Source organism: Atractosteus spatula, chromosome 16, assembly GCF_055471065.1.
Source record: "Atractosteus spatula isolate fAtrSpa1 chromosome 16, fAtrSpa1.hap1, whole genome shotgun sequence".
In the NCBI taxonomy this organism is placed as follows: Eukaryota; Metazoa; Chordata; class Actinopteri; order Semionotiformes; family Lepisosteidae; genus Atractosteus; species Atractosteus spatula.
This window is the reverse complement of record NC_142721.1, coordinates 14682351-14706824: the sequence shown is the minus strand read 5'-3', so window position 1 is coordinate 14706824 and position 24474 is coordinate 14682351. Positions and strand designations below refer to the sequence as shown.

The 24474-nt window shown below is 47.5% G+C and overlaps 1 protein-coding gene across 2 annotated transcripts in view; it reads right to left on the bottom strand.

Moving 5' to 3' along the window:
* The window catches only part of lgr4 (leucine-rich repeat containing G protein-coupled receptor 4), a 71337-nt gene extending 48752 nt beyond the window's left edge, over positions 1-22585 (bottom strand). Inside the window, exon 1 of one of the 2 annotated variants that reach the window (XM_088935116.1) lies at positions 21691-22585. In XM_088935116.1, coding sequence (XP_088791242.1) covers positions 21691-21881 — 191 coding nt within the window. In that variant the 5' untranslated portion in view covers positions 21882-22585. Of the gene's footprint in view, positions 1-21430; positions 21451-21690 lie in introns of those variants that run through there. The other variant, XM_088935117.1, reaches the window with a different exon arrangement.
* Between the last annotated feature and the right edge of the window lie 1889 nt (positions 22586-24474).

The following is a 24474-nucleotide window of genomic DNA, read 5'->3' as shown; positions in this document are numbered from 1 at the left end:
TGTGTGTCTGCCCGTTGCATGATGGGATAGGCTCCGGCTGCCCCTCGATCCTGAATTGCAAGAAGAGGTTGGAATAACAGAATCCAAGCAAGGACGGAGCAGAGCAAAGCAAAGGCTCAACGCACAATTAAGGGCCATTAACGTACAATCACATCTTGGGATTAGGAGTCCTTTTTAGATGCCATCACTGCCGTTCCCCCATGATCCTGATCGGGATAAGTTCGACCAGAACTCTTTGGAACAGGAGCGAGTGAAGCGCTTCACTTGCACCCAGATGAAAGTCTCGGTCTCGATTCAGTTTAACCTGACTGCACGGAATAACAAAAAAAAAGGGAAAAATCCCATTTCTCTAAAAGCTTGCTATTTCAAGCCCAGTTCTGCCATTCTGGGGGAATAAAAAACAAACTCCATTCCTCCAAGCCCTGAAATTGTGTGCCATCACAATCCATGAACCCCATCTGCATATTTACAGCACAGCCTCTCGCCCCTTAACAAGCAACTAATTTACATCAGATCTATAAAAACAGCGATTGCCAGGGAGCTGTGGCTTGAATGTAAAAATCAGCAACCGGCCAGCCAAGAGGAGTGATTTACAGTGACTGGAATCAACACCCTGGAATCAGCCCTAGACAGAGGGTCATTATTTAGGTCAGCGCGCATGGTTTTTTTAAAGGGATACTCTCTATTAATTAGAACTCCCCCAGCGCGCTTTATTCAGACGCGATTCATTACTGAACCCCGCTGCCAGGAAGGGGAGCCTTGCACTGGTTGGCTCGTTGAGATAGGAAATAAGTCCCCAAGTCCCCTTCCATCTTCAGGATGGAAGGTCTTGCTTGGCAACTCGCTTCACTGCATTCACAGCAAACAGGAATGCACAGTTACAGAGAGGAAGCCGCCTTCTGAATCCTTGTATCCCTCTTCTGTTTTTCACATCTGAAAAGATCTCCTCCCGGTACAGAGAAATAGCCTTGGGACTAAAACCCTTCGGTCTGAGACCCTCTTGCGAAAAAATAAAATCCGCAGCATCACAGCTCTCGTAAGTCCTTTCTGTGCGTCAGACAGGGACAAGAACAACGCTAGGCTTTCCACCCCCACAGAAAGAATTAACACGCACGAAACAGGCGGTTCATTTATCACTGCTGTCCTGCCTTGGACAGCTAAAGTTGCATTAGTAATTTCAAAAACCCTCATAAAGACCTCAACACCCTGGGAAGACCGATGTTAACACAACAAGTATTGCCAATTTGAAACCCATCCAGCACTCGCGATACGCAGCATTAATTGTAAATTAATTGGGGGTAGATAGATGCAAGGCAGCTCAGTGTACTCAGACATGCCAGCAAGCATTTTGATTTGACCTACATGCACAGTTACTTCAATCTTATACTGCATCTCCGCCCCAACTCCCCATAGCCTTGATTAGAAACGTGCTACGATTAAATCACAAAGATAGATAGCCCGCAGAGTTCAATTCAAATCCAGAAGGATTCCTGGTTTCGCAGCCTGGAAAACACATCTCTTTTTTTTCCCCTAAGCCCATAAGTAAGAAATCAAAACTGTTTATTGATTGGTACAGGAAGACAATGGCGTCTCCCCTCACCGAAGGGCTTCTCTGAAACAATATTGATTAATATTTGATACCACTTTAATTTAGTTCATATATAAGGTGCCCCCTTGTTAAGTAATTAATTTAGATGCCATTTCATTGCTAGTGATGTGGAATTAGTCACTTATGAATGAGTCATTACCACTAAAGAGTAGCTCTGCCCTGCACCTTACACATTTAAGATTTGACATTTGCTGGATCTATGGGAAGCTGTGTAAGGCACCAGCAATAAAAGGTAATCATTGCTATCTGCAGCTCACAAGTCTCCAGTGTTATTTAATGCAGCTCCTTTAACAGAAATCACCTCAATGCATTTTTACAATACTGATAAGAAGAAGAAGGACATTATACAAAATCAATTACAAGGCCAAAATACAAACGGATACAGAGGATTATGACAAAAAAAAGCCTTTCAGGAAAAGCATGTCTTTAGTCTTACTTTTATTCAAACGTCAGCCAGCTATTAAACAACTTCCTATTCGTGTTGTTTTTTTTTCCCACTATTATTTTTAAATGTGGGTTAAACTGTTCCGGACTGCCGCAGTTTCCCGGATGCCGGACAGAAAGGACGTCCCGCAGGCACCTGGCACAGCTCTTGGGCAGTGCGGCTCAGTCCAGCCCCCTTGGGAACCTGGTAACGACGCCAGCGCTTGTGCAAACACTGCTCTCCGGTCCTGCAGCAGCCCCAGCACAGCGCGCAGGGAATAAACTACCGTCCAGAACATAGAGCACAAGCAATCAAAGGGCCCACTGACATCCTTATTCAAGGCGCTGGAATCAAACCGACCATTAACATCTGTATTAAACGGTCCTGAAGATCTTGAATAATCCACAGCTGGAGTCTCCTGACCTAGACCGTCAGGCAGTCCAGGGACGGCAAGCCCTAGTCCTGGGGAAGCTCTCTCAAAAAGTCTTGCAAATCACCCCGGAGTCACCCGTGTGGTCAAGAAGAGGACCGCGGTGCATTTTGATCAATTTAGTACGTTAATTGGTGTAGTGACGTCAGCAACGGCCAACTGTGGTTGCTGTGGTGTTGGCGTCGTCTTTTCAAACTACTTCACTGATCAAGTCGGGTGCTTAAGGAGACCACAACAAACGCGCTGGACTCTGGTTTCTGCTTCTCCAGGACGAGGGCTGGCCACCCCTGGGTTAGCCCTGAAGGCGACAAGCCAGCAGGGTGAGCTGAAGTATGTTGACAGCTATTCAACCCAGCGACAACACCACTTGTAACAGCTTTTTGCCACTACTAGGCCCAAATCCGGGGGGGGGGGGGCACAGTGGTGAGAACTGCCAGGAACTGTGACGGGTGCAATCCCTGGAGTGCTCTCAGCGTGGAGTTTATGTTCTCCCCATGTTCATATGGGACCCACAAGTCTCAGGCAAATGCAAAGGGGGAGTTTCTCTCTCGCGCTCGCTCTGGCTGACAACTGACAGGATCCTGCTGCAGGGAATTAACCTGCCTGGACACTTCTTTCACAGTTCTCCACAACGGCCCCCGGGCACACAAACCTGGGAATCAGGCGCGCCTTGGCGACAGAGGGCCGAAGTTTTTGCTCGGGTTTCATGGGGGGGCAACACTGTGGTCATCAAATGGAACGGGACACTTTACTTTTCAAACTTTTCGCCGTCAAACCGCTAGCTGGAGGACAGGACACAGCCCCCCCCCCCCCCACCCCGTTCACGAGGAGCCGAGCACAAGAGGCTTTTGTTTCCCTGAGGACGAAACACACACTTGCTTGGTTAAGATGCTCGGCGTTGTGTTGAATCCAGCCGGGCAACCAGCACAGCACAGCCCCCTGACACAGAACGCAAAACCTCTTCTGCAAGCAAGACAAATCCCTCAGTCCCCGTTCTACCCTACTGCAGTATGCGTCTGCAACAGCTAACGGCAATGCCTTGGACTCAGTACACATCTGCACTAGGCACCTTTTGCACGGTCTGCCACTTTCTTCTTTTTCCTCACTACAACATATTTATAGTCCCACAACAAATGTATTGTTCCTAGTGTTATTATTTATTATGTTTGTAATGTACTGTCTACTCACAGGTGTGAGCCTGGTCAGTACCTGGATGGGAGACTCCTGGGAAAGCTGAGGCTGCTGCAGGAAGAGGTGCTGTATAGGAACACTAGACTGTAAACAGGCGCCGTCCTTCGGATGAGACGTAAAACCGAGATCCTGACTCTCTGTGGTCATTAAAAATCCCAGGATGTTTCTTAAAAAATTAGGGTTGTTACCCCAGTGTCCTCAGTAAAAATTCCCCCTGGCGTTTACCAGTCATGGCCTCCTAATAACCCCCATCTCTGAACTGGCTTCATCACTCTGCTCTCCTCCCCACTGAGAGCTGGTGTGTGTGAGAGGACTGGAGCATCATCCAGGGGGGGCTGCACACTGGTGCTGGTGGAGGGGATCCCCATGACCTGTAAAGAGCTCCGAGTGGAGTGTCCAGAACAGCACTATATAAGTGTAAGTAGTTAATAATAATAATAATAATAATAATAATATTAAATTGTGTGGTGTCATCTGCTGCACTGTGTATGTCCCGAGAGATCAGGGCGAATAACAATTCCAATGTACGTGTCCGTACGGCAGTAAACTCCTCTACTACTACTACTCAGACCCGCCTGCGCTGACCCCAGACCGCATGGCAGACCCGACACCCCCCCGGCCAGGGCCCGCCCCCCCAGCGCCGGCGCTGCGACGTGACGCAAGCACCGCGCCAGCGCCGCACTGCTGGAAGAAGAAAGAGCTATTTACATTCCCCTGGCTCACAGCTGCCCCCCGTGTAACAAGAGAGACAATAATTGGCTTCTTTCGCCTCTGTTAACCACGAACAAAAGTGTCATTCAGTTTAAACTGGACAAAACGCACCAATGGACAGTCAGAGAGCTGAGCCAATGGAGTGGAATAACAATAACTCTATGGCCCGCTCTCTCGTTTAGCCTTTGAAAGGCCTTAATTAAGACCCATACAATGCCCCCTGCGGGCTGGTTCTTTCCCCTCGGTACAGTATAAAAGCCTGCGGGAATCATACATATATACATACACACGCTCTCGTTTTCTGGAATTTAGCTTCCCGCTCTGCATAAAGAGTGTTTTTCCCCTCCATCCTCACCTGTTTTCCTTAGGCAGTTCGTTTCTCTCTTACCTGCCAAAAAGTAAGTTTCACATGAACGCCCCACTGACATGCCAGTTTTAATCTCCCCCCCTCCCCCCTTCAGAGCTCCACCCCTGTCTCCTCCAAGCACACGCCCCCCCGGGCAGCGCCGCGTTGCCCCAAAGGCTCTCCCAGATCTACTGGTAAAAAAATAAGAAATCGCCCGGCTGCCTCCCTCTCCCCCTGCCGACTCGAAAGACACAAATGGAGCAGGCGCACCAAAACAACACCAACCGGCAACCGAGAAAAAGTCAGTTCCGCCAGACCACAGCTGCGCTGGTGTGCCAATTTCCCTGTTCACACCGAAAACCAGTTTTGAGGTTTAGCCCACACGTCAATTCCAAAACCCGAAAATGTCTGGCGTGCCTGTGCAGCGTGCTGACACAAACAGGCCCGAAACATGACATCCCGCCAAGAAGGCTCCACAGCTGAAACGTTGCGTTTCTTTTCTTCCCTTAACAGCATGGAATAAACCTTTACTTCTTTCATGCTGAAGCAGCTTCCTACTTGAACTACTATCCCCTAAGAAGGCCAGGCTGGAGCAGGGAGACCTCCTGATTTATTCTGGCACAGCCTGCTTTTAAAAGCAACCCAACGTGCTTGTGTTCCCCATTACCATGATGCTGTGGCCCCCAGCTAAGACACTCGGATGTTTCGAGTGCGTGTGTGCACGTGCCAGAGGGTGTGGATGGGACGGGGACATCTCTCTCCCGGTCTTTTCCCGAAGTTATTCCCATCGGATCTGAAACCACACAGGTGGACGGACAGAAGGCTGCCCCTGGGAGAGCTGGGAAAGACTGAGACGCGCGACAGAATCCCAGACCCTTTTCAATCTCCACGGATCTGAGACACCAGACTAGGAGGAACCTGGTGCTCTTCAAACTCCTAAAACTCCCACCCCCCTCCACGCCTCTCTCTCTCTCTCTGTCACTGTTTCCTCCTTCCCCCTCCTCTCCTAGGACGGCTTTCTTTTCCGGGCCTGTCTGCGGTGAGAGGAGGGGGAGGGGTTGGAAATGAGTTTCGGGGGGGGGGGGCTTGGCTCAGTGGGAACAAATACCTAACAAAGCCGTCATTCTGGGGAGCAATTTCAAATCCGTCGGAGGGTAATGGGGTCTCCCACTCTCCTGTGGAAGCGCTGTCTCTCGCTGCTCAAGCGCTTAGAAGAAAAAACAGAGGGGGGTGCTTGGCGATGCACCCACACAGACACAATACAAATTCAAACAAGGGTCTCTTAATGTCACCTCGCATCTCCATTCAGTCTGGGCTGCTTTGTAAAGAAATGTGTACTACAGCCGAGTCCAGGCAGGAAGGCTTTCTGTTCGGTTTCAGACTGGGACGGCTCTTTTGGAGACCCACACTGGATTTCTGTTTTTAGCTTTACTTTTTTTTTTCCCATTGTTGAATTACTTAACCCAGGACCGAGTCTAACAGTTGCGGGAACAGATGTGGTAGTTTTGAGGTGGTTAAGTAAGAGATGGTTCAAATCAGAAAACCACTCTACTACACGTAGTTAAAGTTTACCACAGTAATTATTTTTTTAAAAGAAAAAACACAGACTACCTTTGCAATTTTTTTTGATTTTGCTATATATATAAAAAGGTGAACCAGTAGGGCCTTCTAGCTCACTCAAGTGACTCCTAGAAGATGCTTAAAGGGTTGACATAGATGGAAAACACAGACCTCACATAATGCCCACATCCAGGGCCACACCACTCATGCTGCCTGCCAATACACAGCAGGACAACGCACATGAAAACCAAGCACGTGATCACTCCTGACTGCTGGTCAAGGTCTCGTGCAGACACAGAGCAAGCAGAACTACTGAACTGCATTATAACATTTATTATAACATTACATTTAACATTTAATAACATTTACCCCCAAATAACACTTGGGGCGGAGCGGTGGCTCTGTGGCTCAGGATCTGCGCCTGGCTGGAAGGTTGCCGGTTCAAATCCGCAGCCGGCAGAGGAATCCTGCTCCGTTGGGCCCCTGAGCAAGGCCCTGAACCCCAACTGCTTCAGGGGTGCTGTATAAATGGCTGACCCTGCACTCTGACCCCCAGCTTCTCTCCCTGTCTGTGTGTCTCATGGAGAGCAAGCTGGGGTCTGTAAAAAGATAATTCCTAATGCAAGAAATTGTATAGGGGTAATAAAGTGATGATGTTATGTTAAGTTAATAACATGTGAAAGGTCCCAAACTCAGGAGGCCGTATGAAGTTCCTAGCTCACTCAGTTGCAAGCAGCTGTCACGAAGCGTTTTTCAGGATGAGAGAATCCAGAAGGGAGTGCAACAAACACTGGGGAGAGAGGACTAGGAGCGGGGCTGGTACAGGGACAGGGGGGCGTGTCGACACTGCACTGGTGCTCGGGGGGGGGGGGCGTGGTCCAGGCAAACAGTCCGAGGGGAGTCCGAAGGGTAATCCAGAATGAGCCAAAAGTCCAAAGCCAGCTGATCCATACATGACAGAAGTTAAAAGCCGGAGCGGGATCGGGGGAATAAAAGGGGGATTATGGGACCAGGCGCCCCGAGCCCCGGACTCAGATGGTCAGGACGCCGTGGTGAAGCCGATGCCATCGGGTCACTCCTGGACCCGCTGGTAGGCGGGCTTCCGGGTGTCCATCTCCCAGTGCTGAGCCCAGATTGGTAGGAGCGTCTGGCTTTTATAGGAAGGGGGCTGGATAAGGGTCAGGTGCAGGGAAATCAACACAAACAAGAAAGGGCTGGAGCGCCCTTAAGAGGAGGGGCTTACAATCGTGACGGTCGCCATCGAGATCTGAGGACGAGAAGCTTGGCGGGTGGTTTGTTTCAGACTCCTACAACCCTTTGTGGAAAGATGGGCCTTTGGTTCTCAGCTGAAGATGCTCTTACCCAGTAATTTCCACTCGGGTCCTCTTCTTTCACTTTGTGGTGCACAGCTGGTTCTGAAGAAAACTCTGTCAACACCTTCGAGGAGTCTGGAAACACGCATCTGATCCCCTTGTAATCTTCTCGAAAGTTTTCAGTTTTAGGATGCCATGGTACGACAAACTGGTGACTGCTCTGTGGTGCCCAAACAGTTATTAAAATAATCAGCCAATTAGCATTTGATTAAACGATTCACCTAGAGTTTACTCCAGTCCGCAGCACGTCTGTGTGTTGGTTATCGATATGGGTATAGTACTATTAATAAAATCTTTGACAAAACCAATGTAATTGTTGCAAAGGAACAAGTAAAGGTCTATTCCATGCTGGAAAGAGAATAAAAGAAACCTTTACTTGTTCCATTGCAGCCTATGCATGCTGATGCAGCTACCTACTCAATCTAATAGTTTATAAGAAGAAGAAGAAAACAATGTTGTACCACGATAACCCATATGCAATAAGATCGCTTACAGCCTCCTTGCAATTTGGATATAAAACAAGCAGTCTGCCTTCATGTGGCACTGGTCAAAATCGTCTAGAAATCTGCCTAGAAATCATTTTGCAGCTGGGTCTTTGGCACATCGCACAATGGGAAATCATCCTCAAATTCCCTGGCACATTTCTGGGAAAATCCTTTTTCAGTCACACTGTCTATTAAGATAAGATAAGATCACTTTATTGGCCATATATAATTTCTTACATTAGGAATTTGTCTTTTTGAATACCCCAGTTTGCTCTTCATGAGACATCACAGGCACACAGATGGGGAGAGAGAAGCTTGGGGTTAGAACACAGGGTCAGCCATTTATACAGCGCCCCTGGAGCTGTTGGGGGTTAAGGGCCTTGCTCAGGGGCCCAGCAGAGTTGGATTCCTCTGCTGGCTGTGGGATTTGAACCAGCAACCTTCCAGCCACAGGCGCAGATCCTTAACCACAGAGCTACCGCTCCACCCTGGCTGCCTTGATTTCTTTTTAAAAATAACGCTGATGGTGTCTGGAAACAAACCAGCTGTGGACGGCAGAAACACTTTTTCCCAGGATTTCCAAAAGTGGCTGTGATAACCATCCGATGTGTCCGAGCCGCAGATCGAGGCGGGGGACTAGGAACTAGGAGCAGGCACCCCTAACCGGAAAAGCTCACAGCTGTCTTTCCTCCTGATGGGGCTCTGGCGAATCCCTTATCAAGCCAGGTCCCGAGAAAAACAGACAAACCGGGGGTGAAGGACAAGCCTGCGAGATCGATACCTTCCGTTAACGCCGCAGGTGTGAAGCCGGACGGAGAGCCGCATTCCGGCAGGAATGAGAATTGCACGGACCCTGGCGTGCAAAAACAACAGGGATACAAGAAGGAAAAAGAAGACGGAAAGAAAAACAAAAACCTTTCCAACACAGGGAAATCTCTTTGAGATGCAACCTGTGCGATGCGGATTCTCTTCGGGGCCGCCATCATGTGCACTTCTCCCCTCGGGAAAGGCCGGCCCAGAGCCTGGCCTTCAGCTGACTTCAGCAGAGCCATTAATCAAACAGGGGCCAGGGGGACAGGAGGCTCTCACTTCACTGCCCAGCAATACAAAAGCCGGGCAGACGCAGGCGGCAGTCTGTACCCACCCCCTCTTTTACAGCCTGGCTGTAAAGCAATTAGCAGCTCTTAAACTCTAATGCGCCTGCCCCACCTCTGAGGGGCAGGGCCGGAGGCAGGAATGCAGGGCTGTATCTGTTTCAGCGAAGGGGCGGCCCAAGTCCATTTAGCCCCCTGCTCAGGCACAAACAAGAACCGCCAGGAAATTAGCCGCCTCTACAGACACAACAAGTGTCAGCAAGAAAGCAATTAAACAGGTCGAAGCTATTTTTGGGGGGGGGGGGGGGGGGGTTTGAGAAGAGGAGGTAGGCTTTGTTTACATTTAATTAGCCCTCAACAGCCACATCCGATTAATGCAAAAGGTCTCGGTATAATTTTCCTGCTTTGCTTTGTTGATTTTCGTACTGCACAGAGGTCAATAATCCCTCCCTCGACCTCCCCTTCTTTATGCAAACTACAAAAGAGGACTTCTTGCAATGCAACAGTGATTGAATCCTTGCCCGGGAATAAACTTTGTTGCCTTCACTAGCCTTCTAATCAAAGTCCCACACCTGTCATTTTACTGAGCTTTTTATCTCAGACACGCCGCCCCCCGCAGTGATGTGTTCCTCCTAGCAAAAAGGTGATTGCAGAAATAAAAACATGGCGCTATAGTCCTGGCAGCTTTGAGTAAAAGGGGGGTTTCAGCCATTGTGGAAGAACTGTACACTGGAACAACAGTAAAATCAAGTCCAGTGCAATCATGGATTACTGCACGTTAAGGAGTTTGATTTCATGGCCAGGGTACAAATCTCTTAGCTTTGCAGTTTTCGGACAACCAGGTGAGACCTGCGGGCTGGGTTGTTGGAAAAACAGGTGATCTGCATTGATTGGCATTCCAGAAGGAGACATGGCTTCACTCCTGAGGAGCGGCAGATCTCTCAAGTGTTGGAATCCATCTTCCACATCAATCTCCCTTCGGGATCAATAAAGTCTTATCTATCTTCTTTCGGAGGTGCAGTGCACAGCACCACAGCACCAAGCAGTTGGCTCAAACTCATCTATGAGCCCCAGAATAATCAACAGCACTTTCATTGAGGTAACAGAATAATATCCCAGCTTCTTTTTTTTCCCCCCACACTGCTTGTGCTGACTTGTATCTTAAGTTGTGCGTTATTTAATTCTGTTGTTGGTGCTGCTGCCGTTCCGTGTTTATAAGATAAGATCACTTTATTAGCCACATACAATTTCTTGCATTAGGAATTAGTCTTTTCACAGACCCCAACTTGCTCTCCATAAGACACAGGGAGAGAAGCTTGGGGTCAGAGCGCAGGGTCAGCCATTTATACGGCACCCCTAGAGCAGTTGGGGTGAAGGGCCTTGCTCAGGGGCCCAACGGAGTAGGATTCCTCTGCCGGCAGCGGGATTTGAACCGGCAACCTTCCAGCCACAGGCGCGGATCCTGAGCCACAGTGCCACCGCTCCTAATGTCCTTGTATTGGACCATACATACAAATAAGCATTTCATTGCACTTGTGCATATGACAAATCAACTGAACTGAACTAATATCCCCAACAAGAATAACCTGAAGATGTTTGTGTCAGCCTGCATTCCTGTAAATAATTACAGCACACCAGCTCAGACTGGCACGCCAGGTTAAAACATTCAGCAATCGACACCTCAAGGAATTCCTGGGTCACTGGACATTGTGGAAGGTGACTGCAAAACAATCTGATGATCAGGACCAGTGACTCAGGACGGCAGAGGGTTTAGTTACAACCACTCCTTAACTCTTGAGGGGGAGAATCGTGCTATACCAAACCTTCACAATCAACTGCCTCTTAGTAAAACCAATCTAAACTAAAAGGCTCTGACCAGTTTTTCTAACCTGTGGTGGTAAAACCCTAGTGGTTTTCTGACCATAGACGACTGAACTTTGCAGGATTTTCCCAATGCTCAGAATAGTTCACTTCATTGCATTAAGAATGCAAATCTGATCACATTCAATTATTAGTGTATATTGGATGGCAAAAAAAAAGAAACAAAAAAGGAGATTGATGCGTTTACAATCCACAAATAAAGGTAATATGACTGCAGTTCAGCAAGGAAGCTCTGCAGACAAGAAAACGACAGAGGATGTCATTCAGTTTAGACTGCGCTGCTGGGCTTGGTCAGTGACTGTGTCAAGCAAACAATGGCGGACTTGTCCTCATCCGCAGCACCTGTGGATAAATATTTGCATCACGGATATTAGCTCATAATGAGCTCATCGATTGTGGACAATAGTAATTGCTCAATAACCGATCGATGGGCCCGTACCGAGCTCTTCTGCCTGATACAGACGTTATTACTGGTTCCTTTTGAACTAGACAGGATTGGGAAAGAATTAGTACACAAAAGACCTGGAAAAGGAGTCAGAGATTTAGCACATGGATCCCCTCGGGGGAATCTGTAAGGAACAGTTTAAAAACAAGTTTTAAAAAATCCCATGATGGAAGTCCGCACAGAACAATTTTTTTCGAAAGCGTCTGGTGTCTTGAACAAGCAGAGCTGTGTACACTAAGCGTAGCCAGTTACTGACGTGTTAATGTGTACCGAGCCTCACGGTGGGGGCTGGCCAGGGCTGCAGACCTCTGTGCTCAGTTTGGTCTCCTTTTCACCAGTTTGAATTGCAAATGATAGCTGCAACTTAGCTGAACGGGTTTGTCTTGCAAGACAAATTCCCCACTGTGCCCTCAGCTAGTCTGACTAGCGAGGAGAAGAAAAAAAAAGAACATTCCTTTATAGTTTAACATGTGCCATTTGAGTGGATGGTACAGTATGTATTTTTAAAGAAAATAATTCCGCATGAAGCTGCAATAACGCTGTGGTAAAGCGCAGGACAGCCGAGCGAAGGGACGGCCACTCATGGACGCCCAGTCTTGGGGGTGTCACGTCAGGTGGGGACCCCCAGGTGACCTCCCCGGGCCGAGGCGTAGACGACACGAGTGCGGAGGAAGTGGCGGGCCGTGAGAAAGTCTTCCTCTCCTGCCCGTCCATTGGCTGTCCGCAGAGGGGGGGGGGGAGGGGTCGCTCCAGAAAGGAAACCTCACACCGCACAAGGCCGTGCCATTCATCTCGCGTGTGAATAGGGACTTCGGCGCGGAGCTAGCGAGACAGAAACAAAGGCAAAGAAAGGGCAGGCTGGCCCGGTTCCTGCACAGTCACGCCGTGCGCTTACCCACCAGCTCCCCCAGTCCGTCACCACGAAGCAGAAGACCGAGCGGCACATTCACAAGGCTGGAGCGAAATAAAGCGTACTAGGGTAGGGAAACCGAAGAGAACGGACTGTGTGGGACGCTCATTTATTACTATACTCGTTCTGAGTTCCCACCTATTTTAGTACAAGTTTCAAAACCCCATAAATATCATTCCTGAACAATAGAAAAGGCCTAAATAAATTGAAAGTCTTGCTCTTAATGTTTTCACTTTTAAACGAGGGTATTTAATTGATGTTTCGGGACCCGTATCCGTATGGAAAAACCCATCTCTAACAGAAACCGCCCGGTGCTTGATGAATTTGGTTGGAGACTCGTGGAGAGGCCAGGTAATGTCCTGGAGACAGAAGAAAGGAGAATTCACACACACCAAGGTCTGAGACTGGAGCCTTTTAGTTCACAGCCTTACAACACCTACAACAACAGGCTCCTCTGCTCCCTGGAGAACAGGTTCTAATTTGCAATGATGACCTGGAGACCCCGTTTATACAGAAAGGCTTTTTTTTCTGGTTCTGAAGAAACAGGCTTGGGGAGAGCAGCCCCTCACCCAGGATATGAGCTCAAGTCTCTCCGGTCCCGAGGCCAGAGCTCGAACCACTACCCCCTCGCAGGGACCTGAGCAGAAGGCCTTAAACGGACAGGTCAAAGGAAGAAACTCGCTTTCGTCTTCAACAGCAGAAACATGGGACAGGAAGATCAAGAGTTCACAGGTGGGGGAGAGACACCGCTCCCGTTCCCCTTGAGCAATTAAGACTGCTCCGGTAAAGGATCCTACTGGAGAATGTTAAGATGCTAAGTCGCTTTGGTTTAAAACAAAAATTCAAACCAAATACATTAATAATCTCTCCATTCAAATGTTCAACCCACTGGACTTCTGCAGGATCAACAGCAGAGGGCACAAAGGCAAACTAAGGGGAGGCATATTAAAGACTGAGAACAGGTAGTGCATCTTTACACAAAGGCTTGTGGGAGGATGGAACAAGCCTCACCCAGGTGCACTGTTGAACTTGACACCCTGGCTTCCTTCAAAGAAACAGCTGAAAGATTAATTATTTACAAGAGTCCAAGCCGAAGTAGATGGGACAATTTGCCTGGTCTCTTTGACGATCTCCCTTACAATCTTATTTAACCGCACAGGGCTAACCCGCTTACCGACTAATAAGCAGGACTGTTCCTGATGTACAGGTGCGAGCAGACCTGTGAACAGCTTCTGCAAGACTAGTGTTGGCCAGACCCACTTATTTCAAAAGCAAATTTAAAACTATAGTTTGCAAACCACTCTGGCCTGCCTGCCCTTGCTCGTCAGTGGCAATGCAGTCAGTGAAATCCGTTCTTATATAATATGGGTATTTCATACACCAGAAATACGAGTGTTTACAAAGGAAATGGCACAATACGGGCCGATAAAGAAAAAAAATGGATAATAATGGAAAGTACAATTATCTAATCTGTCTGGGTAACTGTACACCTCATTGAGCAGAATTATAAAAAGGAATAAAGTAGGCCCTACAGGACATTAATGGAAAGAAAGCAATTTTTAAATTCCTGAATACCAGTCAGGCAGTATTACGTATCAGTTCCTCTAGATCAGAAATGATTTCAAACAAAACAGCCGCATAGGGGCCAGGAACTCCACTCAGACTCAACACTGTACAAGCTGATCAGCAACAGATCAAAGTGGTCACACACACACACACGCACACAATTAATCCTGCTTCACTCGAGCGCAAACCGCAATTACAACAACTGCCTCTGACTCCAGGACGAGACGTCCGCCTTCCCCAAGAAGAACACTGCCCCCAAAAACAGTGTCAAGATGCTACTTTTTTTTTTTTTAAAAAGTGCTTAAGAAACCAGCGACAAAGAGACCAGCATGTCACACTGCTGTACTGCATGGGTGCTTCAGACTCAAGGACGTGAAGACAAAACAAAAAAATTATCCTCAGTGAGTTGACATTACAGCAATATGTACAAACATTCAAATAACAGTTCTCTGAAAGATATACAGACCATGGATTGAGGTTTTCACAATTCGAAAGGGCAAAAGTGTGGTTAAAGAAAGACCAGAAAGTGATGACAAAATGTGGAGACAGGTATCAGTAGAGGATTGAATTTTTGAACCATTTTTCCCAAGATACTTTTTTTTTGTTGCACAGCAAATAACCTGTGCAGGGAACAGATTCCCAAGGCCAAGGTGTTAATCAAGCTTAAGATCCTTGGATCCGTACAGACTGAGGCTTGACGTCTTGTCAGTAATCGGGCACGAGTGGTCTGTGCTCATCACGTTTCCCTTTTGCTCTTCTGAAATCTTGAAGGAGTTCAATAGTTATGAGAAGGGTGTTACACTGGGGACAAATCTGGCCAAGGACAGCAACATCCCAGACAATCATTCAGCAACTTCTCCTCTACGCTGGTAAGCCACTTAGCACAGACAAATGCATATCACAGTGCTTTGTGTTTTGGCTTCATTTTACTATTTACACAAAAGCCTATAACTCAGTAAATCCTGAAATGAATCAAACTGCTCTGCAATGAGATTCTCTTTTTTTTTTCTTCCTGGATGCATGGACATTCCCCTGTGGGGAAGAGAAATAAAAAAACATTTTTTTACCTACAGGAACTGAGCAGCGAGCTGCAGCACCCTGTGCATTGCAGTTTTAATGCAAAAGAAAGCCAATATTTATTTTTTCAGCCCAGCTGAGGAAAGGACAGGCATGCAGTCTAAAACTGCACCCAGAGAAATCGGGAGAGCTTACAAAAGATACACTGCACTAGGCGTTCAGACACTCTTAAAGACAAATAAAAGTAATCAAAGTGAGAAACAGAATTCACTTTATAGTCATAATGTACACCTTTAATTGCAAACCTGTAGTTTACTTAGAAGGAGTAGATGATTGACTGACTTGGCTGCCAGTAAGGTTATCGAACACTGGTGTGTTGGCATGTCCCTGAATCAACTCCTGTGTGTTCTGCTCTTCCCAAGAGCTAAAGATGCATTTACAGAACCATCAAACATTAACATACCACAGTAAAGTTGACTAAACACATACAGACTGTACAACAGCTCCAAGGCTCAAGCCAGAATAATTAAAAAGAAATGACCAGACTCCAGCGGAAATCTTCAGCATTTCTGTGCCCTAACACCGTCAGAACCTGAACAAACTCGGTCTTGCATTAAAACGTCCCGTCCTTTGTATTCCCTTAAACCAGCAGCACAAAACAACAAAAGACAGAACATGAACAGTCATGAACACTGCCTGTATAAATAAAAACTGATTAATCTCCTTTTCAACAGACTATTATAACAATGGCAACAAATGAAGGCCGTAACTTTAAACAAGAAAGAAACAAAAATATAATTTCCACTCACAAGTAGCTGTTTTTTTACTGCTTTTGCGGTTCTCTGATTTATATTTTACACACCACTTTACGCACAATCTCTACAAGGTATGGAATAAGAACATTAGCCGACAACCCAGGGAGCACTTTTAAATCCCGACACGGACAGAAAGAGGGAATCCCTTTTATTAAGGTGATCTTTTAAAACCTTTTCCATTCCCAAAGTCACCTTTCTGCGACACGGTAACACAGAAAAAAGGAGACGCACTTCTTGCAGGTCAGTTTAGAGCCTATACTTCATGTTTATCCCAGCTGCAGGTGCACTGCAGGGGAAAAGATGGGGGGACGGGGGTACGGCAGCCCCCATCGTGTTGTGTCCATGCTCATCCAACGTTGGGGGGGGGGGGTTAAGTTCACTGCTTGTTCATGAGAGCTCCTACCAGTGTGACACATTCACCTCCAGTCCTCCTAAATACCTCTGGGCCTGTCTGTGTACAGCTGGTCCTCAAATCACCCTGACAACCAAGGGACGAGAACAACACCCCTCTCCGCTCTCCAGGCTGGCGGAGAGGAGAAGGACGAAGGCAGACGCGGACGCAGAGAAAGGTTCCATATGGTTTCTGGGCGACAAGGCCTCTGAGTGTCAGGCTGCAGCCATCACACCCTGCAGGGGGACGACAGGTCAGGGTCCCGGGTATCTACTGAGGCGTACAGAAGAAACACACAGGACCACGGGGGTGGGGTGTGTGTTTGTGTGGGGCAGCTGGGGGGAGGGGATACCAGAGGACACTTCAGGGAAAATCAACCAAAGAACTCAGTTAAAAAAAGTTGACAGCCAGTGAAGGAATTCTTCTTTAGCGCTCAGATGTAGCACACAGAATTACAGCTGCTGCTAAATTAACGCATAATCGCCGAACACTGGAACCTTCCTAACACAAAAAAGGCCTACGGTTTTGTGCTGAAATCTTGGGATTTTCAGACCTGTACTCCACCTTTTCATTTCCGGTACCGTAAACGAACAATGTACAGACGGATAGCTAGCTGGATTCAGAACGCTGCTGTGTCGGGATTGCAGACTTCAGCAAAGGGGCCCGTTCTCTTTCAAAACATCTTTCCTCCCCCCTGCGTGTTTTCAGAGAGCAGCCAGAACACGGCACACGCATGCCAAGCTCCTAAAAATAACAATCACTTCAGGGCATTTACCTGTTTTCCAAAACTGTTGTCAGGGCTTTGTGATAGCATGCTGGTAATCAAAAAGGCTTTTGTGCCTGTAAGTAACGCAAAGTGACAGCACTATGAAACAGCAATTATTCAGAATGACATGTTACTCTTTTTTCAAGTACATGATTGCTATCTGGGGGACTCCCAGCCCTCTCTTAATGAGCCAAAGTGCTAGCCTGTCTGCATGCATGCTCTGGGCTTCCACATCAGGTCCCAAGTCGTGCGCCTGTTTTTTTAAAAGGAGGCCAATTTCTCCGACCAGTTATTATATCTCAGCAGAAACAAATTCATTGACGACCGGGAAAAACTTGACAAATTTCAAATTAAGCACAAAACCGTGAACTTTGTGAAAGTCCCCCCATATTGTCGCAAATCTCCCGCAATTTCTCACCACGGGCGAGAGCGAGAGTTCAGGAGAATTGTGACGTGAAGCAGCCCTTCCTGCTCACTAGTCACTGTGACGACTGAGGTACTGTGATGTACAAGCGAAGAAGCGCAGGTTGTGCCGAACTGTCCCGACATGTTCTGGGTTATCGAGTAAGTTCCATTTATCGGCAAAACCATCACAATGTCGAGAGAAAGATTAGAGCAGATGTATTCACAAGCCTGCATGTTTACAGTGTAATAGGGCAGCTTCACCTCATTGGAAGTCTTACTGCCTCGTTCTGAATAGCAGATTATGGTGCTACACATACCTGGAAATTTCATGTATTTTGTGATGTAAATTGGAGGTTTTACAAGTTACTGTGCACATTTTCCTTTCATCGTGGTTTGAAGTGCACTCATCAATGCTGATTCTTTCTAACCCCGAAATATACAAATAGTGTTGCAGTTCCCCTTTAATTTGGGCTTCGGCCTCGTGACGTCATGCAAGCTGCCAGTTCTTCTGAAATCCCTGAACGGCTCTGATCGGGTTCAACCTCATATGTTCTGCCCCAAGCTGGGTGCTGGGAGTCAGACTGCCACACGCTGGCCCCTCCGCAATCAAAACGCCAAAATTAGAGCAGGGGCCCAACAAGCTGAAAACCCAGGGGGGCACTTTCAGATCTCGACGTGGACAGACGGCGGGGGGCGATGACGAAGGAAATGAAAAACACAGCAGCTATAAAGGAATAAATTAAAAATTGGAGGGGTTTCCCAAGTGTGGCTTGACACGCCCAGTAAAAACCCTGCAGGACTTCAAAACTTCCCATAAACCCAACGGCACTGTCAGCACAGATCTTGACCCTTCCTTGGCAAGAGGAAGCTTGCTCTGGCTTACTTGCCGATGAGAGCAGAGCGCCGTGGGATTGCCCACAGTGCATTTCAGCATCCTGTGCCGCAGGAGGTCAAAGTGCATTTCAGCTTCCAGCACCACAAGAGGTCAAAAGAGCATCATTCATTCTGCACAACAGGTTTGCCTCCTCCATCTAGAGCGTTTCCATTGCACAACACATCGGTGAAAAGCTCCCGAGGAAACTTTTTTCCCCCTTGCAGGACTTGGCGTTTGGGGGGGGGGGGGGGGCAGGGAAGAGGGTGGCAGCCAACATTGTAAAAACAACCGCTGCCCTATTCCTTCCTTGAAAAAAAAATGAGCTCTTTACGTGAGCTCTCAACACACCTCCTATTGGGAAGAGCCCACTGGCCAAAGTTGCATTTCAAGAGACGGACAGATTGTCTGAGCCTCTCTGCCCGTCAGCCTGCCTATGTTATCAGAGATTTCTGAGGGGAAAAACCAGCAACAACAGCAAGGAACTCAGCTAGTTAAACACTGTTTATCTACCTCACTAGGCAAACACAAAGCAAACCACATACTGAACACTGCCAGGTAAAAATCTGAAACTGTTGCACAGCTCAGCTCCGTACAGTAGCAACGCTGGAAGCCATCACAACACCACTTGATGCACTTCACAGCGCTGTTTACAGTATAGTTCTGTTCTTCTTCCGCTGAATGGCGGCTTCATCTGTTTGTAGAGAAAAAACAAATGACAGCACGACAGACGAAGGCAATTTTCGAGACAAAACCTCTTTCAAATTGACAAGAACCGTAGAGAACGAGCAAGCCGCGCAAAGCGGAAAACTATATCGGTTTCGAGCCCAGTCGCATGCACGCAATTCACCCTGGAGTTCAGTGACTGATCTATCAACCATGTAAATTGAAACATGCTGTGTGCGCTGGCCCATTCAGAAATGACTGCATGCAAGTTACGCCTGAAGTCCAGCCAGTGAAGGTGTGTCAGACAAAAGAGATCATTTGGGGACACTTTCAATAACAAAAAAAAATGTTCACCCAGATTCTTCCCCCCCCCTTCAAGAACTAGAAAAAATATTTATATATACATAAAAGGATATTATGTTAAAATTGCACAATGCACTTAGCAGGACCTCATTTAGAATACTGAGTACAGCCTTGGTCAGTGTGTTACAAAAGATACTGCTGCTCCGGAATCAACACAGAGAAGAGAAACCGGATACGCTCCTAGGCTCAGAGGAATGTCCTATATTGACAGGCGAAAAGAATTGACTCTTTTAGTCTTGAATAGTGAAGACTACAAGGGGACTCAATTCAAGTATTCAGAGTCCTCAAAGGCATTGAGCCACGGGATGGCAACAGAAACCAGGGGGAAATTGCACTTCGACCTGAGAACAGGAGACTCGTCTTTACACCAAGAGTGGCAGGAGGCGGGAGCAACCTATCCATCCATATGGATGATGAGTGGATATTCTGGCTTCTTTCGAGAACCAGCGGGATACGATCCTTGGATAAATGAGCTACTAGCAACCAAACCACCTAGAGGGGCCAAAACGCCTCCTTTCCTTTGTTACCTTTTATAGAGTTGGCATAACAAGAGTCCTTTCAGTATCAGGTCCATAAATCGAAATGTTATTGTAGAGTACACTTCCATAAGCATGCATCCCCAAGAAGCTCGTTGAGTGGAAACTTTTATACTTTACTACCATGCACTGAACGCTTTTCCCCCCCGTTATGCTGTGCATGAGAATAAAAATCCAAAATAAATAAATAAAACCAGACCCACAATCTAAGAGAATGAAAATCAAGAATGCGTTACGATCTTCGGCAAACTTCATGCCTTCACGTCTGAATGAATGCGCCGTTACATGACATGAAATGTATACTTTGCTGTGCGTGTCCAGTTATTGGCCTGTGTTTAAAGACTAACCGTGCAGTACACTTCTCAGTTGTGCAGTAGTGACGTGTGTAGTTCATGATTTTACGTGAACCGGTGGCAATGGTTTCTACTGCCAAGAGTGTGTACATTTTAATCACAATTTGGGAATTCGGCCAGGTAAAAACTGTTTCCCCCTTCCACAAATGTCAAAATTGGCTAGTGCAGCAGCGGTGATTAAACTGAATTTGCTACCCAAGTGTATCTCCTGTCGAAACTCCCAAGCCCAGCGATTCAAAGTATATAATTAACTTGCAACATTGTGCAATCGGCGGTGCGGATTGGAGAAGGGAATGCATGTTAATTACCAGATCCTCGGGTCTGTGAGTCACCTACCTAGGTTTATGGAAAGGGGGGAAGGTGAACGAAATTGCTCACGCTTAGTCAGGATCTCTTTTGGCGCAGTACAGATGATAAAAAAAGAGCCCGAAGTATCGCACATCAGAACAGCGACTTCATTTTCCACAGCGTGCATTTTCAAGTATGCCCCTGTTAGCGTGGCATGTTTCTGAAGGGATATCGACAGGTGTTCACCGACTGGTATTCATTTGTTTCTGCCCCAAAAACATAGAAAACGCGAGTTTTTCCATATATATGCAACATCAGGCGTGACACTGAAAAAGAAGTGGTGCGGATCTGTTTCAAGAGCAGCGATTCAACGAGTTCTTCACCTGAATTCGCACGACGGCGGGGAGAAGTCTAGCGCGATTATTATAATCAAATATTCGCGGGATCAATTCCGTTCAAACATGACGGCAATAGAGCAGGCGTTCACTTAAAAACCCAAAACACTACTAGTGCCTGCTTTAGGTTAAAAAAATGGAACTTGTCATTCGAAGTGCACTACACTTCACGCACGCCAAACCAAAATGCCGCTAAGCACACTTTGCATCGCTAATTGCAGGAGCAAAACGTCCACCTCGACGGCAGCCCAATTTGCCGACCGCAGTGAATTTCCTTAACGATTATTTTCCAAATTCAGGCGCTGCGCGTCACGTGGCCGCAGAACTACACATCGGCGGCTACGGCTGCGGAGCTGCCGCTTTCGGGGGGACAACTTTCACCATCGCTCTGAGAAACGCACAGCTGCTCACTGGTAAATAAACTGCTTTCCTCCTGTGCACCCGCGGAAGAGCGGCCGCGATCCTTTCAAAACAAAAATCGATTTAAAAATGGTGGCCCTGAGCGTTCAGAAGAGAACTGTTCTGACACGCCGAACTACCTTTACAAGAGATAAATACGCACGATGCCAGGCAGCGGCTGTTTTCGGCCACTTTCTCAACCCCCGACACTGTTGCTACCAGCTCTCCGCGATCAGTTATTTTCGTGACCATGCCCGCTAACCGCTGACCACCGCGCTGGTGGTACCACGCAGGGGGGGAGGAGACGGGGGGAAAAAACACTCAAGTTGCGAAACCGCCGACACGGTAAATCCGATCCGAGACGAGTCCTCGGTGCACAGGCGCGCACAGCCACACTTACAGATAGTAGGTGAAGGCGCTCAGCCCGGCCGGCACGGCTGGGAGTCCCTTCCCGGAGCAGTCGGCTCCTCCATCCCCGTCGCAGCGGCACGGCGTCGGGCAAGGAGCCGGCGAGGACTCGCCTTGTCCGGCGGCAAGCCCACAGATCAGAAACCAGCCGGCGTACGAAATCCGCGCAGCCCACAACTTCATCTTGGCACTTTTGCTAGTTGGCGCCGGCCAGCTCCCGTCAAATGTTGGGTTTTTGTTCTTTTGTTGTTGTTTTTTGAAACAAAAACCCAATAAGAAAAAAAAAAACCTCACACTTATCCTGCGTACCGATACCGTCCCAGTTGCAGTGCCGTGAAACGGATCAATGCATGAGTTTTGTAATCAATCATTGATTTGCGGGTAAAGGTAAACTACTCCCCAGGTTGCAATGTATACAAAACCAACGCATAATCCAACTTTGGGGGCTTGCTCGGTGTATTCCGTGGTTTAAAAAAAAAGAAAAGAAACCGATCGATTATAATTCCGAAGACCCCCCGTATTTACTAGTCCAGTTTAATTCCACATCGGGGGTTGTACGGGAGTACCCGACCCTGCACCGCAGTAAACAGATCAACACCTCTATCCCTCTTTCGGATTCCGTCCCATTAATCCACAGAGACTCGGGTCTTCTCCTTGTTGGACTTGGTTGCTTTTCTCGATTTAACCTCCCTCCAAAAAAAAATCAGGAGTCCTCACAAACGGGGAAAGAAAAATCGTTCCGTGTGTATTCTAGTCCTCTGCACCCCCCTGTGTTTTGATTCCTGGGGAAAACAGAAGTCCGATTTCAGCCATTCCTCGCGTCTGATCTTGCCCACAGCACCAGCGTTACAACGAGCTCAGCGGCAGCCTCCGTCTCTCTCTCTCTCACTCTCCCCCGCGGGGAAGCAGGGCTACACGACGTCCTGAATATGTAAATGCAAACCTACATATTAATGAACCACTGCCATGACTTATTGGCAAAATCTGACGGAACGGCTATTAATATGCAAAGACAACGCCACCACATTGAGCAGACGCGATAAGGAGGCCTTTCTGGCTCGGTTTGAACCGGGGGAGGAGGGATTTAGGACGCTGGCCGGCTCTGAGCGGGGAAGGTTTGAACGGCGCACAGTGAGGTCTGTGTTTTTTGGGATGACCTGCAGGTTAAAAGCAGGGTGGCCCAAGGAGTTTCTGTGTCCGAAGGAAAAAGCGCCTGCTGCTTATACCTGGGAATTTTTTTTTTTAGTGTTTTTAGCGTCCATCTACACATGCGGTAGAAGCGCATTCGCACTTGTCCCCAACTTCAGTCACAAGCCGAGCCGGTAGCGGAGACGAGATTCGCAGGCTGTGTCGGTTTCTGCGGGACCGGCTTCGTAAAAACAGCGCAAAGTGCCAGAGCTGTCAAAAACGGCAACACGGATTATAGTAAGGCGAGGCAGCCAGCATCCGCTTGCGACAAACTAGCAAAAGTCCTCACTCTGCTTGAAGACTACGATCCGGTTAAACGTTTGTTTTTGCCTCTTATGTGCAGCACCCAGTCCGAGAGATGGCCGGCCGGCCAGGCTAAATCCAGTCTTGCCTGCGGACTCCTCTTTCCACTAAAGCTTTTAATGTGCACTTTACTTTTATTAGTGGGTCAATTTACGATGCTATTTATCTTTCTCTTCATTTACATGTATTTACGCGTTGTAAGTGCTATGGGTTTTGTTCAAAGCCCTTGATATAAAATATAGTGCTCTACTACCCTATTCTACTATTAAGTAATTGCAAACGCTGGCAGTCCCCAAATTTGCATGCACCAATAGACAATGAAAAACGATGGTAAAAAAGAACATAAACAGGTCATAAATTAGTATCATCCGGAGCAGATTTGCATCGTCACTTCAATCTTGTAATAGGAAATGAAAGAGAGTGAAATATATTTGCTTTGCAAATAGCTGTATCAGACTATACTGTACATAGACCTATTCATACATTTTTTTTCCAAATAGCATTTGTAGTGACCAAGGTGTGTAGTTTTGAATTAAACCATGCTCATTCGAAGAGCAGTTTTTCTCTTTTGCCAGTATAGTCACACAGTTTTCTTCATTCCCAGGTGGCACACACAAATATATATGTTTTGGGGAAAAACAATTAAAATGTAGCACCCTGCTGTATCGTTAGTGTTTTCTCTTCCTCTCTGCCCATGTGCTCCTAAGTCTAAGGTAAAAGAAACTTTCCTTTGATGAGTTCTTGCTGTGCCTCAGACAGGAAGGTCTTGGGAAAGACCTGACAGACTCCCCCCAGTTCAGCTCTGAGTCAAAAGAAGAAAACTGTGCACCTCTTTACACAAAGGGTGGTGGGTGTCTGGAACAAGTTGCCCGGCAATTTTACTGAAGCCAAATCCACCGGATCGTGCAAGAAAAGGACGTGAGGAGATCTTTTGATTGGTTGGAGTGAAGTGAAGAAGGTTGATCACAAGGTCTTCTCCTGCGCGAAACCATGTTCATGATCTGTTCAAGGTGGGGGAAGAGGAGGTGTGTGATTGTGCTCATGGTGTTGAAAACAAGCTCTTCCGGTACATAGAGATGTTCACGTGTCTGGGGAGAGCCCAGCAGGAATGTGTGCGGAACAGATGCTTCCCTACTGCCCGTCTGCCACAGACCCACCTGAAACACGGGTTCATATTGAAACCACACTCCCCATCTCTTCACGAAGGACAGTGCACCTCCCAGTGGACAAGTTAGAGAAGAGAAAACCTCCTAGAGGCATACTGGGAGTCAGGCGTTAGAGTTTC